The sequence below is a fragment of the Eurypyga helias genome, unplaced genomic scaffold (genome assembly GCF_000690775.1).
Source record: "Eurypyga helias isolate BGI_N326 unplaced genomic scaffold, ASM69077v1 Scaffold11826, whole genome shotgun sequence".
Classification (NCBI taxonomy): domain Eukaryota; kingdom Metazoa; phylum Chordata; class Aves; order Eurypygiformes; family Eurypygidae; genus Eurypyga; species Eurypyga helias.
The window spans coordinates 1,879-18,652 of record NW_010254701.1 but is presented as its reverse complement, the minus strand read 5'-3'; the positions used below and the strand labels follow the sequence as shown (position 1 = coordinate 18,652).

Sequence of the window (16,774 nt, the reverse complement as noted above, 5' to 3'; positions counted from 1 at the left end):
AGGAAAGCTGCTGCTAGGAGAGATGTCGCAACATTGGAAGGAAGTGACTAGTGCTTATGGCAGTGGGATTCAAAAAAGCTCCCTTCTGTTGCCAGCTATTTTATCCATGTTCTTTGAGTATGGTCAGTTCAGCTCAAGTCCCTGCACACTGCTTTCTTCCTCTGCAAATTGAAGATGACGCCATTTGCCTATCCAACAAGGACACTTCTTAATGCAGGTGCTGTTCTTTGCTAGGGTTAAAGAATTCATGTAAGTATTGAGATGCATTTCTGAGTATTTGCAAAGTCAGAATTCTCAGGATGTGAACACATTACATATTCCAGAGCAATACTTAAAATTTGGTACAGCATTGTTATTTGGAGCAGGTAGGAAGTCCTTTTATTCAAGCTGCCCTCAATGACCTCTACCTTAAATAATACTATACAGGATGTTAAATGAATTTGTGTTCTTTTTTTTTTTTTTAATTATCATGAATGACTAGCAATAATTGTCTAAAATTTTATACTTTAAACTGTATTTTTGAGGGTGGGTGACTTTAGATCATTATTTATTTGAATTCAACAAAATGTTTTGCTATGAATTTTTGCATGTGTAAGAAAATAGAAGTTGTAAGAAATATAACTGTGGTTTGGTCTTTTTATAAAGTTTATCACCTATAACTAAGTCTTCTTCATTTTTCACTTTAATTGTCTTTCAGGGGGTTCAGATATTGAATACTTAGATTTTTATAAGCCAGTGGTGTGGTTCTGGATCCTTGTTGGGTTAGCTTACTTTGCGGCTGTCCTCAGCATGATTGGAGACTGGCTAAGAGTCATATCTAAAAAGACAAAGGAAGAGGTAAGAACATTTCAAAAGGGGAAGAAATACTACATTTTAAAACCTTTGACCTATGCCTTAGAAGCAAAAGCAGATAGAAGGTCATCTGACTTCTAATCAAAGTTGTTTATGTATGAAGTATATGCTGCAGCTCAAACTACAGCAAACTTTGTAGCGGTCTTGTCAAACAGTAATTTTTCACATGGCTATTTTGTCAAATTGAGTGTGTATGCGCAATTGCAGTTGACTTACAGGAAAAATTTCTCCAAAATAATTATTTTGGAATAATTATTTGGAATTTGGAATTCTGGAATGAAGTAATTTTCTGAGGTAAAAATAATTCTGCTTTGATTGTTTCTGTATGGGATGCAGATATATAAAGAAAAATACTAAATCACTAAATAGCTATATTCAGGATACCTCTGATCATTTTATAGTGGTAAGAGAATGTTTAATATCATGCAAGGTATTGGAATGAATTATTTAAATATGCCTGGGTGTATTTAACCATAACAACTTCAGTAGCATGCATGGTTACTTGTAGGCAGGTGCATTGCTTTCAGTTCAAATAGATTTTTATTTGTAAATGTGTATTTATCGTTCCAATGATGATACAATATTTTACTTTCAATTTTGTCACTTAAGAAAATACCCTGGTTTTGAAAATGTTAGAAGTTAAATAAAATTTCCTCCGATTACAACCAGCAGAGTACAGGTTTCACATGAAGTTTGAGAATTAAATTAATTTTGTTTTGAGCAACCTATTATTTCCCTCTAATTTTTTCAGTTCCTCTGCACACATCAGTTCCATTTGTGTTACTCAAATATAAAGACTCTTTTTTTTATTTTTTTATGGAATGAATATTGGTTACTGTGCAGTGGCCTCCTATTTATATTGTTTCAAACTGTTTTCTTAGCTGTAGGGCACAGCATCAATGCTTAGATGTAATCCTGGCCATTCCTGAGTTCCCAAAGGTCTTGCTGTCCAGGGTAGCTTACCACTATGTACTTCACTCAGTGCAGACCCCCGAGGTCCCTGCCCTGCCCTGCCCAGCGGCGATGGTGACAGCAGGCAGGAGGGTGTGAGCTGGGCACTTGGGCAGGGTTAAGCGTGCGGGATGGGCAGCCCTTTTCCCTTGCACTCACGATGCCCATAGCTCTTGCTAGGCAGAGGCAGCATTGTGGCAGATCTGAGTACACGCTCACCAGGCGTTTCATAAATGCTGAGCTCTGAAGCAGAGGACAATGCTTATTTGATCAGCTTCACTTAGAGTATCTTTTCTTGCACCTCTGCTGTAGATTTGAAAGGATATTTATAACTTTTCTTACACAATGAGCTTTACTGGTGTCCTTCACAGATACGGAGCAGCAGGTATCACACAAGTGTTCCCATTTCCAAGTTCAACAGTTTCTAGGATCACTGTTTTGTTTCCTGGAAAAGCACCCAGGGCATCTTTAACACCCAACCTAGGTGATTTACACCGGCTGCAGGAAATCCAACAGATCATGTCAAAAGCTGTTAACCTGCATTGTTTTTCTTTATTTTGAACTTCAGAATTAGGTCTGTCTAGCCCACTATTCCCTGTGCACTAGGGAAAAATGAAGAGCTGGGCAAGCGCTCTCCTGGTATCTAACTGTTCTCAACTTGGGGCATTTCCTAAAGGGCATTTAGTTTCCCTGGGTTAATTGTTTCTGGGTTCTTAAAGAAAATGTGTATTATGACTTGGGAGTGGGCAAAAAGAACTTGTTCAGGCTGGGCTTTGCTGCGTTTCCTCAGACACTGGTGGCACAGTTTAGTTCCTCACACTACTTCCTAGTATTAATCTGATCTTTAATCTCATTTTTCTCATATTCTCTCTTATCCAGACAGTAAGATCTCTGGATAAGATACTGTCTTGACTATATAATTGTACATAGCACACTGACTGTTTAATCTTGTTTAGTGTGTCTCATTAACCATATTATAATAATGATTATAATATATTAAGAATGCTTGAATTTTATAATGGCTTGGTTTTATTTTATGTAGGCTATTTAAATCTTTTCCAAAATTAATATACATTGAAAGAAACACAAATTGAACAAACTCATGGATTTCTTTAACTCATTAAATAAATTACTGTTTTTATCAAGTAAAGCTCCATTTGCCAGGTTATGCAGCTCAGTGCTATGCCGAACTTCCTTTTCTCAGACACCAACAATGTATACCCTATTTCATCTTTCCATTCTTTCTCACCTTTGTAGCCTAAACAAGCATATTCATTTTGTCTACAGAAAGGAAAACCTCATTCTTCAGATAAATCCAAATTCTCTTGGCTGATGCAGGTATTTGGAATTTGCTGTGTACAAGTGTCACATGTGGGTTAGGTTAGATTAAAGGTGGACATAACATAATTGGTACCATTTGTTCAGTTAACCATATCCCTGATGTTCTTCCCCCCATTTTTTAACCCATTGCTCAGGCATTTCTGAGAATATTCGTAACAGGAAGAAAACGTTCTAGCAGTTTAAATATCCTGCAGCTCCAAAAAAATATAGAGATCAGTTTGAAAACTGAATGTGGCAGAGCACAAGTTGTGTGCTCATTAGAAAATATGAAAAATTATTTCTGTACCTTACCCTGCTGATAGTTTGTAAGAAGAAAGTTGTATACAGATATATCACATTTTGCTATAAAATTAGCTGTGTTTGAACAGAAGCATACAAGCGTTCACTTTACAGGTAGCACTTTATGATAAAAACTGCTGCTCTTAGCTCATCCTTACTATCTGCCTAGGAAAACTTGAGTAAAGAAGCTGAGGGAGTTCAGTGGAAATGTAGTTAGCAAGTCTCCTCTACTCCAGCAGAAGCCAGAAGAGACTTGGAATTTCTTGTATTGTCTGTTTTTTCAGTCAAACCTAAATTTACGATAATCTGTTCCAGCTTCTATGGATGCAGATTATAGCAGAGGAGCCTTTCTGGGGTTCAAATAGTAGAAATGAGTGCAATAGAAAATCCTAGTTCTAAGCATGGGGTTTTTTTAACTGTCTCTTAAGGACACATTCTGTCAGTCATGGGGTAAATAGGTCATTATACCTACAGTACCCTTTTAAATTATATAATGCTATATACTGGCATCTACTAAAAGAGAGAGGCTATGATAAAATCTAAAGGACAATAATTAATGCACTCCGAAAACTGAAAGAGTTTATTATATTTCCTAGGAAATAGAAGACACTGGAAATTGTCTTTCACGAAACTGACTCACTATGGGTATCACCACCTACAAATGAACAAGATTTCACATAGGATTTTTTTACCATACCTTTCATGAAAAAAAATAGTAGTAGCCTACCATGTTTCAGTTACAGGAGGGAGCAAATCATTCAGTACCGATCGGTTCTGTTGGTTTCAGCAGCCTAAGACCCAGGGTAGATATCAGCCGAGTCTAGTGAATTGTACCAGAGCCCAGGATGAAGACAAAGGAGTTGCAAGTGTTGAAGAGTCCCTCTCTTTACTTCCCCTGAACAACCAAAACTATATATCAGCTGGTTAATTAGATATCTCTTTTGATAGGCAGTCATCATAATCTCCTTTTGCCTTTTCCTGTATACTAAAATAAAAAATAGTTCAGATGGCATATTTTGGGGGTGTGTTTTGAGAGAAAACCTCCATATTCTAGTAATTGGGCATGCTAATAATGCATATTACCTAATACCTAGAGTGCTGTTCACATTTTTCTTCATGCAGTTGCATTTTTCTTAAAAGCGGTTTACATACGAGTTTGCGGTAATAATGCATTTCTCTGTTTCAACAAAATAAAGCATCTATTTTTTTAGGATGCTACCAGGAAAGTTTGCCATATATAAATGGAACTGAGGCAAAAAAATCCAATTAGGCATGCACTGATCCACAATAATACTGCATTTTGATATTGAAATCCAGATAACCAGAATGTCATGTCAGTTGCTCAGGTGGCTTTTGTCTCCTGAAATACTCCTGAGAGTTTTGAATGCATCAAATGGGGAGGGAAGTGAAAGACAAGTTGAGACAGAAGTGGGAGTTTTAGGAGGATAGATGTGCTGCTGGAAGCAGTTCATACAGTAAGATAGATGAAGTGTCAGAAAGTCACTGGAACATGCTGTGTGCTGTAATCTTAAGTAGGCGGTCTGTCTCTGAAGCTCAGCTTCAGCTCTATGAGCTTGCCTTAAACTCCCTCCTCTTCATTATTCTCTATACTGTGATTACTCAGAGAACTTTTAAAGTCTTCTGATTTTAGGCTCTTTGAAAGGTAAAATTTCAACAGGAATCTTTTTTCTTGTCATATTTTACCTCCCTATGCAGCAGCTTCTAAATATCAGCCTTTCCAGCAAAAATGCTTGCCCATCCAAGAATCTTAGTCATTTTGGGCTATAAATTTAAAAATCTTGATTTTAAAATGAAGTGCTTATGTCTCTTGGTCTCACAATATTCTCTTTAAGCTCTAGTCCAGACTCCATATGAGTCAATGATGATGACACTCATTTCCAGTATACATGACATCTGACCCAGTCATCTACATTCCCTTCATAGTCAGTGGAAGGAAATGACTGTTTCTAGCATGACCCATTTGAGGGTTTTTTTTAGGCATCTACAATATGACATGAATTACATCCTGGAATAGCCTGTTCTGTTCATTGTGTATCAAGAGTCCAGGTAACTGTCTCACGTCAGATGTTGGCACCGTTTGGACAAGTGATTTTCATGCTGTGAATCATATGGATCCAGCTCTAAAGACCAAGCTTAAAAATTCATTAAAAAATAGCATATTCACTTATTGAAGAAATTCAAGAGGCAATTGTTATCTTTGATATTTATAAATAAATTAAACAAATTTGATTCATCTGAATCATCATTCAGTTTCATCTTCTTGGCACCAGTGGCAGAATTGTCACTCATGTCTGTTTAAACAAAATTAAGCTTTTTCATGGTGATGTCATGGAGATTATTGCACTCCCTATAATATTTGCTATCTTTTCATTTTACTAGCTTCAAGCTAAAGGAGTTCACCCAATGTATTGGTCCCAGCCTTAAGAGACCTTGAACCCTTCTCTCATATCCCCTAAGGAGGGACCCTAAATGTAGGCTGTAAGCATGAAGATGAAAAAAAATGAGTGGACTCAAGCAAGAAACAGTTCTACAAGTGTTTAGTGAGTGGAGTTGGCGTACCAGGCAAACAGGTCTCAGAGGCTCTTCAGTGAAAGTGTGCGACCAAGGAGGAAGAAGTTGTTTCAGTGGCGGTGAGATCAACCTGGCTCTCACAGTTTTAAGAAACAAAAGCCATTCACTTCAGAATGAAAGTGATAAGAATAGGTCTTCAGCCTGGTGATTAGAGGCTTTTGACAAAGGTGTGAGTCAGTTGCTGATCCAACATGTATTGTTTTAAGTGAGATGGATCAGCCTCTGTTGAAGAAAACAACTGTTTGGGCTTTTCATTTTCTTAAAAAACCACCCACACCACCACCCCCCATCTTAACCCATTTTTCTGTCTCCTCAAGTTCAATGGGTAGGTCGGACTGACTTGGTGGAAGTCTGTTCATAGAAGGCACTGAATCAGAAATATTTGTGGCAGACAGTCATGGTGTGAAAGCAATTGTGTGTGCAGTTCTTTTGCAAGGGGGAACATAATTCTAAGATGCTCAATCGGGGATCATTGAATTGATGTAGGGAACTGGTGTTGTTGCTGTAGATGTTAGTAAAACATATATTACTAGAAAACAGTCCCTAGACCTGCGGTATAAACTTCTGAAAGAATGTAGAGAGCTTAAAAAAAAAAAAAAATAAAAGAACCATCTGAAGAGAAGTTCACCTAGCACAGAAAGGTTTTTTTCCAGTGCATCCAAGATGTACAGAAAAGTGTATTTGAGGAAGAATTACCACATTCAAAAAGGTGATTGTTTATTTCTATGGTATGGGAAAAAATGCAAAATTTTTCCACAGTAAATACAGAAATAGGTGTCTGGTGAAATTTGAATAGCAACAGGAGAAAAACCCCCAAAAATGAAAGATGGGAGTGCGGTCCCTTCATAACTACTTTGAGTCTTGGAGATGCAAAAACAGTGATATTGGTGTAAGGAGAAGTAGAAATGGATGACCTGGTTTTGAATGCAGTTTGGTCTCTTCCCTTCTCAAGAGATGGGTGTAAGTTATCCTGGTGCCATTCCCAGTCCTGCCCTAGCAACCATCTGTAATGCTGAGTTTCTCTATCAATCACTGTTTTGCAAGTACGCTGTAGTACAGGTGCAATATTGAATATGAAATAACATGTTCTGAGACTCCCAGGAAAACTGATCTGGTGATGGGTTTTGACACTTTTTTGAGATGTCTTTCCTCATAGCTTTGTGCACTTTGGACATACGATGCCTGCTTAACTTAAATTCAACACACAGACACGCACAAAGGTAACATCCACACTGGTATCATTTTGGTGTGGCTTGTGTTCATATCACACCTCTTCGCTAGGCATATTAACACCCTTTGGAGACAGCTGTTTTGTTACTGCATGTTACATACCAGGTCCTGAAGTGATGCTGGTGTGGTGCTGATTACAAGAGACGTGTTGCCTCAATACACTTCCGTCTGCCTGCCGAGGGCAAGGGGGCTGCTGTCAGCACCTGGCCTGCTGGCCCCCACGCCTGGTCCTGCTCTCCCATGGTGCTTCCCCTTGCCTCACTGTGCTGAGTCTGGATGATATGGGGAAGATGGGAATGCCTCCGCTATGGGTTGCATGCAACCAGGTAGTGATGGTGGGAGCTACTGTATTTGCAAAAACACAACTGGAGCGAGTGACTTATATTTCATAATCAGAGAAATTGATTAGAGAGTTCAGTTATAGCAGTAGCATTTCTTGGAGTTAATTACCCATGAAGATGCCCTGAATGTACATTATCATGGCTTACAGTAGGAAATCTTGATTTTTGGAGGCAATATATAATTGATTCTTTAGTTTACTGTGGCAAATATATCTGTGATTTAACTCTATTGACACAATGATATTTAATCTGGAATCTGTTCAACCCACATCTTCATGATTAACATTCCTGAAAATTACTTTTTTTAATCTAATCTCAGTGCCTGGATATTGTTAGGACAAGATGCCAAAATGTATTAGTAATATTGAGTGTGCAGGTATTAGATGGATGAGTCCCCAAAGCCAGTTCAGCAGAATACCCTTGCATCTTCAAGAACTTGTGCTAACAGTGAGGAAACTGTTTTGCAGTTATGGATTAAAAGGGCTGAATAAACTGTGGAATACTTTCCTTTACAAGGGATGAGTGCAGTTGCAATACTAGTGTTGAACAACCAAAGTGGAGCCTTAATATTTCTACACAAATATCACTCCAGATACTGCCATTCAAAAGTTAAAGAATAAACAGCTTTTACTGGGACTTGACCATGTAGTTACAATAGTCATCCTTTGCTCAGTACTGTCTTAATTAAAAGTCCTTTTCTATGTTTTCTTTAGGATATCCTTATAAGCTAAAAAAGTCCAATGAGTTTATGCAAGAGTAGTCTCTTTCCTGTGGGAGAAAGTTGAGACAGTCTTTCAACTGCCTGTAGCTTGGGTGTCATTATGCTTCTAGTATAGTTCTTAAAACGTTTGCTATTTCTGGCAGCAGCAAAGTCATTGGCTGTACAGTGCAGACAGAGAATACATGCTGTTCTCCTGAATCACCTTAGGCTCAGCTGGTAGAGCTTTATGTAAATCTAAATAGTGTTTTGTGGTTAATACAGGTGGATGTCATTCACTCATCAGGTTGAAAGAGGGGTTGGATGGCTCTTGGAGGTACATGAAACCACTAAACAGAACAGCTGATTTTGATAGGAAGATATCAGATTTTTTTAATCCTTGGAAGTTATTAATAAAGCAGAACATTAGGGCCTGAGATAATCAGGCCAATAACTTCTGTATAGTATTGACACACAGACACACATGCAGCTCTATGCCAAGAGGTGTCTGATGGGCAATGATCAATAATAGTTCTGAGGAGTTACCTAACATAGGAGTGTTCATATTTCCAGAAAAAAGGGGTAAAACAAATGTGGTGACTTTTAGTATATTTGGTCCTAGTTTTGTAGACATGGGTTTTTTTTTTTAAACTGTGTAGGCTACTTGTTTGTATTTTGCTGACTCAGACCATGATAGAACAAAAGGGCCATTTCTGCATCTACCATCTGTCACATCTCCACAAAACATATTCCCACAGCTGTCGCCATAGATGTTCCTCCATTAAAAAAATAATCAGAATTCATGGGCCCTCTGCATTCTCGTTGGAGAATGTGGTTTATTTCATCCAAGGCATCAGATGTGCTTGTGGAAGTTTTATGTGGGTGAAACCAAACAATCATTACTCACCAGATTGAACTCACAAACATTACTTACAACAGGACTGGATAATCCAACTTTCATTGGGAGAGCATTGTTCCCAAAACATTTCTGACCATCACGGCTACAAAAATACAACTGTCTATGTAATTTAAATGTTACTCCAGAGGATGGCAATTTCACAAAATAGAATCTTGTCCCTCTAATACTTGCCTGAAAAACAGAGGGACATGTCAGAGAATCCAAAAAAGAGATCACTTACTGCTTTGTGCCATTCACTTTGAAATCAAAGTCTGGTAGCTCGAAGACTTGGCATAGAAGAATTCTCTGCTACAGGGCTGAGGTCCTGATAGAACAGGACATAGTGGTTAAACACCTGGAAAGCTCAGCATAGGTATCTCATCAGTGCCTGTGATATGTCCGTGTTGTCTTTAAATGTAAAGGAAAATAGTAACAAAATGCAAGTAGAGCAGTCTTCTAAATACCTGTCCACAGATTACAGCACAGTGGGGTTTGGGTACTAATGATATAATTACGGCAGATAATTGGGATGAGAATTTATTTAGTTGGACTATAAATGAGATTTCCTTAATGTACAGGAAATGCACAGGCTTCAATAAAAACGTGTGTGAATCTTGTCTTTTTCTCTTCTGCACTCCAGTCTTCTCTAGTCTATAGACAACTGATGTAGTGAACACGAATTTGTGACGAGCAGTATCTGAGGTTGCCCACAACAGCAGGAAAGTGAGATGGCAGATAGACAAACCCTCCTACCCACGCAGGGAATCAACCCACCCAGCAGTTGCATTGTTAAACCCACCAACCCTCTCTGTACCTACATTTTTTTTAAATTTTGATTTTTAAGTGGAGCTTTGAGAACAATTTCTGCAACTGCTGGATGAGTTTCTGGAAAGCTAAAACAAAATGTTGGGTACTCTACTCTCCTGCCTGGATAATGTGACATGTACATGCTCTTTCTAGTTTTGTCTGGGTAGCATATCATGGAGAGGTTAATTGAGTGTGTTATTTTTAAGTAACAAAAAAAGTACACTGGCGAGGAAAAATGAAGCTGTGAAACTTTGGAGAATGCATTAGGGATAAATGTTAGAAATTGCATACTGAGAAACATCTCGAGCATCAAGAATTTCTGTAAGGAAGGCTGCCTTTTTTTCTCTCCCCTAAAATACAGATAAATGGATACCTTCAGCTCATCTACTTGGTATTTAATTTTTTTTTTTTTTTTTGATTGCAATAGCACAGCCATTGTAAAACTTCTGAGCCCCGTGTGCCAAAGGAAACAACATAAGTACAGCTAGGAAAGAAACACCTACACACATACTGAGATTTTTTTTTAATTTATTTTCTTGCATAGCATTTATAATGTTACTTTTTTTTTTTCTTTCCTTATTTGGTACTTAAAAGTTGAGCTCCTCTCAAGTGTATCTTAACTTTCATGTCCTATATCTGAGTTCTATCCAAGCAGGATATCTTTCTTCCTGCTCTGTAAGTAGAAGTTGATTAACTGGTTATACTGTAATGGGATTTTTCAAGAATCTCCTTGAGAGGAGCAACACTAAGGCAAAGTTAAGTTAGAAAAGTGAGTATTAATTTTGGACTATTTAAGGACAACCTTAATTAGACTTGGTTTTTTTTTCTGTCAGACAACAGATGTGGCTTAATTCAAAGTCCAGGTTACTCATGAAAAGGTTACATGGCTTGTACTGCTCAAACCCCACCTGTTAACAGGATGGCTGATCTTCCTACACGGTTTTATTTCTATAATTATTAGAATATCTGTTGTGAGCACAGTGTTCAGAAAGATCCCCAAACTCCTGACAAGTATAGGGAATTAGGATAAATGTACTGAAGAGTGAAGTAGGCACTTCAATATCTTCAAATGTTTTGGTTTTGCTTTTTTTGGTATTTCTTTCTTCTAACAGTAGCATCCCCTTGGACATGTTTACATGCTGGGTTATGCTGTTGGTCTCTATCCAAGCACAGAGCTCAGCTAGACAGTGAGAAAGCTAAAACATGGTGGCAATGAAAATGAATAATGTGTTTTGTTCTCACTACTGATGTTGGCTGAGAGCCAGTTTTAGGTCATTATTATTAATTTAGATGCATTTTGGCAGAATAGGTGAAGGATTGGTTCCTCAGTGTGCTTTTCTTTTTGTTTTGTTTGTTTCAGTTCTGTCAAATTCAGTATGTCTGACTTTATATTGGTGATAGTGTATGTACACAGATTGGGAACTCTTTAATCTTTCAGGAAGTTCATGCAATATTTTTTTGATGTATAGTTAAAACAAACAGACAAAACCCCAAAAAATCAAAAGTGACTTTAGCAGGAATAGTAGACATTGTTCAGAGGCTATTCCTTGTTATATGCTAATAGAGTAAATGTGACATTTCCACCACAGATACCTTCACATAAACATTTAGAGGCAGTACTAGAGGTGACCAGTGGTAGCTGAGACATCCCCATAGGGCTGTCAGATATGATGCAGAATGTATGCAGTCCCAAGGCCCATCTGCAGTGGTAGCTGGAGGCCAGGCAGCCTGTGCTGGGCAAGGAATTGAGTCAACACTGTTTACTTGATGGAAAAGTATCTAGTTTTTAATGGTGAAGTGTGCTGTGTGGAATATTTAGTTGTGTTACCATTACCATGTTTCTTGAGAATTTATCATTGAGTCCCATCTGCCCTGGACTCACAAGGCAGTAGGGCATTGCTTCATAAATACCTAATAAAGTTATTAAATGTTGATCTTCACAGTACAATATTAATAGGTTGGAGTTGATACTCTTTGTGAAATATGTCTTGCAATTTAACTTGGATTTTGATGTTGGGGAAGTCAATCCTGGAGCTGGGCGAAGGCCTGTGTCCCCGTGAGTGGTGGCATTTCTGTTCCCTGAAGGTTAGGAGTGAGCAGCATCACCAGATTAGTGCTGTTTATTGTATGGCTGAGTCAGGTGCTGTCACTGTGACATGTTTTTCCGAGTAGTTTTACAATATTTTGTCACTCAGCCTTATGTAAAGTACTTAGTTGTCAATAATCTGTGACTAACAGGCCTGTCCTCATGTCACATTGCCCCTAACTATGACAGCTGCAGAGTCTACAGGGCTGTGTTCTGTAATGAGGCATGAGAATTTAAGAAAAGTCAACAATTGTTATGGTAGGTAGGTATGTTAAGATTTTTTTTTTTCATGAGCAAAGGCAACTGGCATTTCAATCACTTTGCATAAGACATTTTGTGGCTGCCAGCCCCCAGATGAAGAGGAGCTGTAACACAGTATAATAAAATGTCATACCCTAAGGAGAGAAAGAACCTGAATGTATACAGAAATGTCCCTATGGATAAAGGAGGGATCAAATTTTAAGAGCAAGTTTCTTATGTACACTGGCAGTGAAAAACTGCACATTTCTTTTCCTATAACCTTTTGTGCTTGAGTCCATAAGTACTGCGGAATTAAGAGTTTTATTCTGAAGGGACAACATTTTTGAGTGCATTTAAGTTCACACAAAAGCCAGGGGCTGAAAGCAGTAATTTGGGACACCCATAGTTCACACGGCACTGAACTCCTGGTTTCTCACACTGTGCCAATTACCTCTGTTTTACTACTAATGCATTTCAATTCTGCATAGCAATAGCACTGCACTTTTCAATTTTTTCCTGTGATTTCAATATAAAACTGAAATTGTGCCAAGAAGCATCATAGCTGTGGTCTATGGGATGACAGGATTGAGTCCACCATGTTCATGTTCCACATCACCTTAACTGGAACGTGAGCCTATCTCTAAAGGCATATTTAATGACATTCTTCAGCTGGCTGCATAAACTTGCTTCCCAAAAGAAATCTAATTAGAAATTAGTAATGAGATATCTGAACAACTACAATTTTAAAATTCTCTTGAATAACTTACACGCACAAGAATTAAAATATAGCAGCTTCTCCTGTGCAAGACCAGTCCATCACCAGCGTGTGGGGATGTGGACTGGCAAGGGAAATCTGAGCGTATCCTAGGGGGTTATGTAGGCTTGTTTTCATCGGAAGCACAGCCAGCTCTTTTTGCTTTGCTGGGGAAACATAGCAGTGGGAACTAAAACTACTAAACTACTAAAACTAAGGAAGAACGAAGGTTAAAAAGCATATGGGGAGACAGTTCAAGGTGCTTGTAGCTTACAGTAGGTTGCCAAGACAATTTTAAAACTATCAGTCTGATAACATCCCTTGAAGGTGACCATATGCAACCCCAGAGATGTGTTCCTGAGCAAAATAACGGGTCTGGTGAATGCTAACACAGCCTGTGAGGGGTGCAAACATATAGGGTAAAACAGGAACCCCTGTACTGGCTCTTTGCTCCCATGGGCAGAAGCATGCTCCAGAATCTGAGCAGCCTCCCTTTAGTAAAGCTCCAGAGAAGGACAAAGCTGCCCCAGGGTGTGCATTGATACTGCTTATCATTTTTTCATTACTTGTTTACTACAAATAAAAATATTGTAGCAGCTGAAATGTTTCAGCGTTACAGATTTTGTTGTTTTCAGATCTGTGTCTGATCCTAATTGCACAATTTAAATACTAATAATCATTCAGCTGGGTGAGTCCTCTGTGTATTACAGATAATAATCCTTGGTTTAGAAAATATACATAATGGGTCCACATTAGTCATCTGTGTAATTCACTGAAGCTGAGACAAATGCAATAAAATGACCCTTGGGTAAAGAAATCTTTTTGTTTTGTTTCTGGAGGGGGAAAGTTTTCCTTAAACCCTGTCACTCCTGGATGAGCTGATTATCTTTTACCTTCATTATATTCCTGTTTTCCACTGCACTGCAAAGCATGAATAAGCCTGTGGCCACTTTTCTCTGATGGATTACCCCCTACATTTCTCTGTGTTAAGTTTTTTTTTTTTATTTCCATACTCACCTAGTCTGAGCTTGCTTGCCAATGATTGAAAATCTGGACTGAGCAGTACCAATTAGACTAATTTATTTAAGTAGGTTAATTCTTCTGAAATGCCTTTTTTTGGAGTTATATTTATCAGCAGTCTATCTTCCCTGTGCTATACCTTCCAACTATTAAACTGCCTACGGAGCAGAGATTAAAAGAGAAACAATCTATTTCCTTTGCAGTTATAATGAGAATCTCAAAAGGCACCTCGTTTAATTACCCATGTAACATATTGTTACAATGGTTTGGTTGAAATACAAGAGCAAAAAAATAAATAGCATAGAAATTGCAAGGCCATGGTTCACCTCAGACTATTTTTTGGGTGAGCTGCTTGGGCTACCTCATGCCATATCTGAGGAAAAATAAGGATAATTTGGGATTCTGTGCCAGCAGCTGCCTTCCTCCCCCTCCTCAGCCCTATCCTTGGAGTGTGGGCTCATGGGATGCTCCAGCTCCCCTAGCACTGAAACCCTGAAATGGTGGAAAGAAATCAGAAGGGATAAAAATGATGGTAGTTTATAGCAAAAGTGGATCAGCCTTTGCCATAAAGGTCGTCAATATAGAGGTGTATACAGTTAGGGCACTGAGCAGGCAGCAGGGATGTGCATACGTTAGTGAAATCATAGAATCATAGAATTGTTTGGGTTGGAAGGGACCTTAAAGATCATCTAGTTCCAACCCCCCTGCCATGGACAGTGACACCTCGCACTAGACCAGAAATGGCAGTGACAGTACAAACGAGCACTGTGCAGCCAACTTGGCTGGCGATTTGGGCATGGCAGGGGAAATACCGCCCTCCAGCTCTATGGTAATTGTGCAGCCGCAGTGACTGTCAGGCTGTGTTTCCTTTGGGTGCGATCCGTAGGCGCTCCTGGAGTCCCGCTCTGCAAATTGTCTCCGTGCTGCTGTTCCGTATGTCACTTCGGTGAGTCAGGGTGGTGAGCAGGCATGCTGCTGGCATGACCCAAACTGCTGCTGTGTTGGTGCTACGTGTAAGCAAGCACAAAAAAGAGATGACAAGCAGATGACATTTTCCTTTAAAAAAGCTTTTCTGTCTAAATTTAGAAAAATCTTTGCCAAGTCTCCCAGGGTTCTTTCCAGAGACAGTAGAAGTGCTCATAAATAGCCCTGCACCCTGGTAACAATGCACACCACAACCTGGATGGCTGGGATTTCAGCATCCCCTGACCAGCTGGGTACTGCGCAGCTGTCAGGGCTCTGCAGCTTCCCCATGGTGTTGACTGCCTATAATTAAAGAAAATTTAGCAGAGAAGGTTTTTATTGTGTCTTTAGAATAATTGTTAACTCTTACCTAGTGCAATGTTTCTTCTTGTTTACTTCCTATCAATAAAAGAGTGAGCCTGCGGCGTGAGTAATCAGTGTCTAAAGCCCCCAGCCCCATAATGCTTACTTTTTTTCCCAATTTTTGTTGCAGGTAGGGGAATTCAGAGCCCATGCTGCGGAGTGGACAGCCAACGTCACCGCAGAGTTCAAAGAAACTCGAAGGCGCCTGAGCGTGGAGATCTATGACAAGTTTCAGCGGGCTACCTCTATCAAAAGGAAGCTCTCTGCAGAACTCGCCGTCAACCACAATCAAGACCTGACTCCCTGCAAGAGAACCCTGTCAGTCAACCATCTCACCAGTGAGAAGGACATCTTGCCAGCTCTAACAAAGACGGACAGCATTTACATGAATGGTTTGACACCGCACTGTGCAGCAGAAGAGATAGCCGTTATTGAAAACATTAAGTAGCTGTGACGTTGGATCCCAGACCGTGAGAAGCTCTTGGCTTAGACTAGCCATATATCTCTCTTTCTTTTTTTCTCCACCCTGTCAATGCTAATAGCATTTTATATGTGTGCATGAGTTCCACAGAAACTACAGCCCAGAGTTACCATCGCATCTCTTCAAAGACACAAGGACAAATGGCACTTCTGTTATCGAAAGATGCTGGAACAAGCAACGTCTTCTGCCTTTATCTGCCCAGACTGTTTTACACTTCTAATGTGCCATATGGCCTCAAGAATGAATCACACTTGTTTATGGTAACAATGTAGCTTTGAGGGATCAGTCCTTAAAATTTCAGGGTCTACCTTACTGAGCCTAGGAATGGACCATTTCTGGACTACAACACATTTGTAAATGGCAAGAAATTCTTATGCAGCCTTTTACCTAAGAAATTTTTGTCAGTGCCTTATCTTTTGAAGAACCAGAACCTCTACAGTTCCTGTATGGTTTTTTGTTTGTTTGTTTTTTGCATGAGAAGTGTATTTCATTTGAGCTTTCATTCTCCTTGAAACAATGGTGTTTTAAAGGTGTCTGTCGTGAAGATACCAACCAGCATGAATGAATGCCAAAACCCGATGCTCATCAGATGATGTTCTTAGCTCTAAATTAAAGGCACTGCAGTTTCCAAAAGTTGCAAACATGTCCCCCAGAAGCATTTTGTTTTACTCAGGTCCAGCTGATACTTGTTCACACTGACTTGTAGAATTTGCAGACCCTCTTTGGGTCGTGTTTTTTCAAGCAGTGTTCAGCAGTTGTTTCTTTTTCCTCTGCGTCAGATGTACCAAAAAAATCTGCAGCTTATCTGTCACTAAATTATTTGGTAGATGACAAGAGCAAATAAAATTTACTGTTTCGATGAGAGGCAGGAGAGCTTCT

At 39.1% G+C, this 16,774-nt stretch overlaps 1 protein-coding gene across 1 annotated transcript; it reads left to right on the top strand.

Annotated features, from left to right (window-relative positions):
- The first annotated feature begins 174 nt into the window (after positions 1–174).
- On the top strand, positions 175–15,862 carry LOC104510752 (potassium channel subfamily K member 2-like). Its single transcript, XM_010153103.1, has 3 exons — positions 175–217; positions 665–837; positions 15,545–15,862. The coding sequence occupies exons 1-3, from the start codon at positions 175–177 to the stop codon at positions 15,860–15,862; spliced, it is 534 nt and encodes a 177-aa protein (XP_010151405.1).
- Positions 15,863–16,774: the final 912 nt, after the last annotated feature.

Bases quoted from the DNA above. Each gene is read 5' to 3' on its own strand.
- LOC104510752 (XM_010153103.1), top strand. From the start codon at position 175: ATGACGCCATTTGCCTATCCAACAAGGACACTTCTTAATGCAG. The intron at 218-664 runs GTGCTGTTCTTT...CCTATAACTAAG, and splicing joins AAGGACACTTCTTAATGCAG to TCTTCTTCATTTTTCACTTT. The intron at 838-15,544 runs GTAAGAACATTT...TTTTTGTTGCAG, and splicing joins CTAAAAAGACAAAGGAAGAG to GTAGGGGAATTCAGAGCCCA.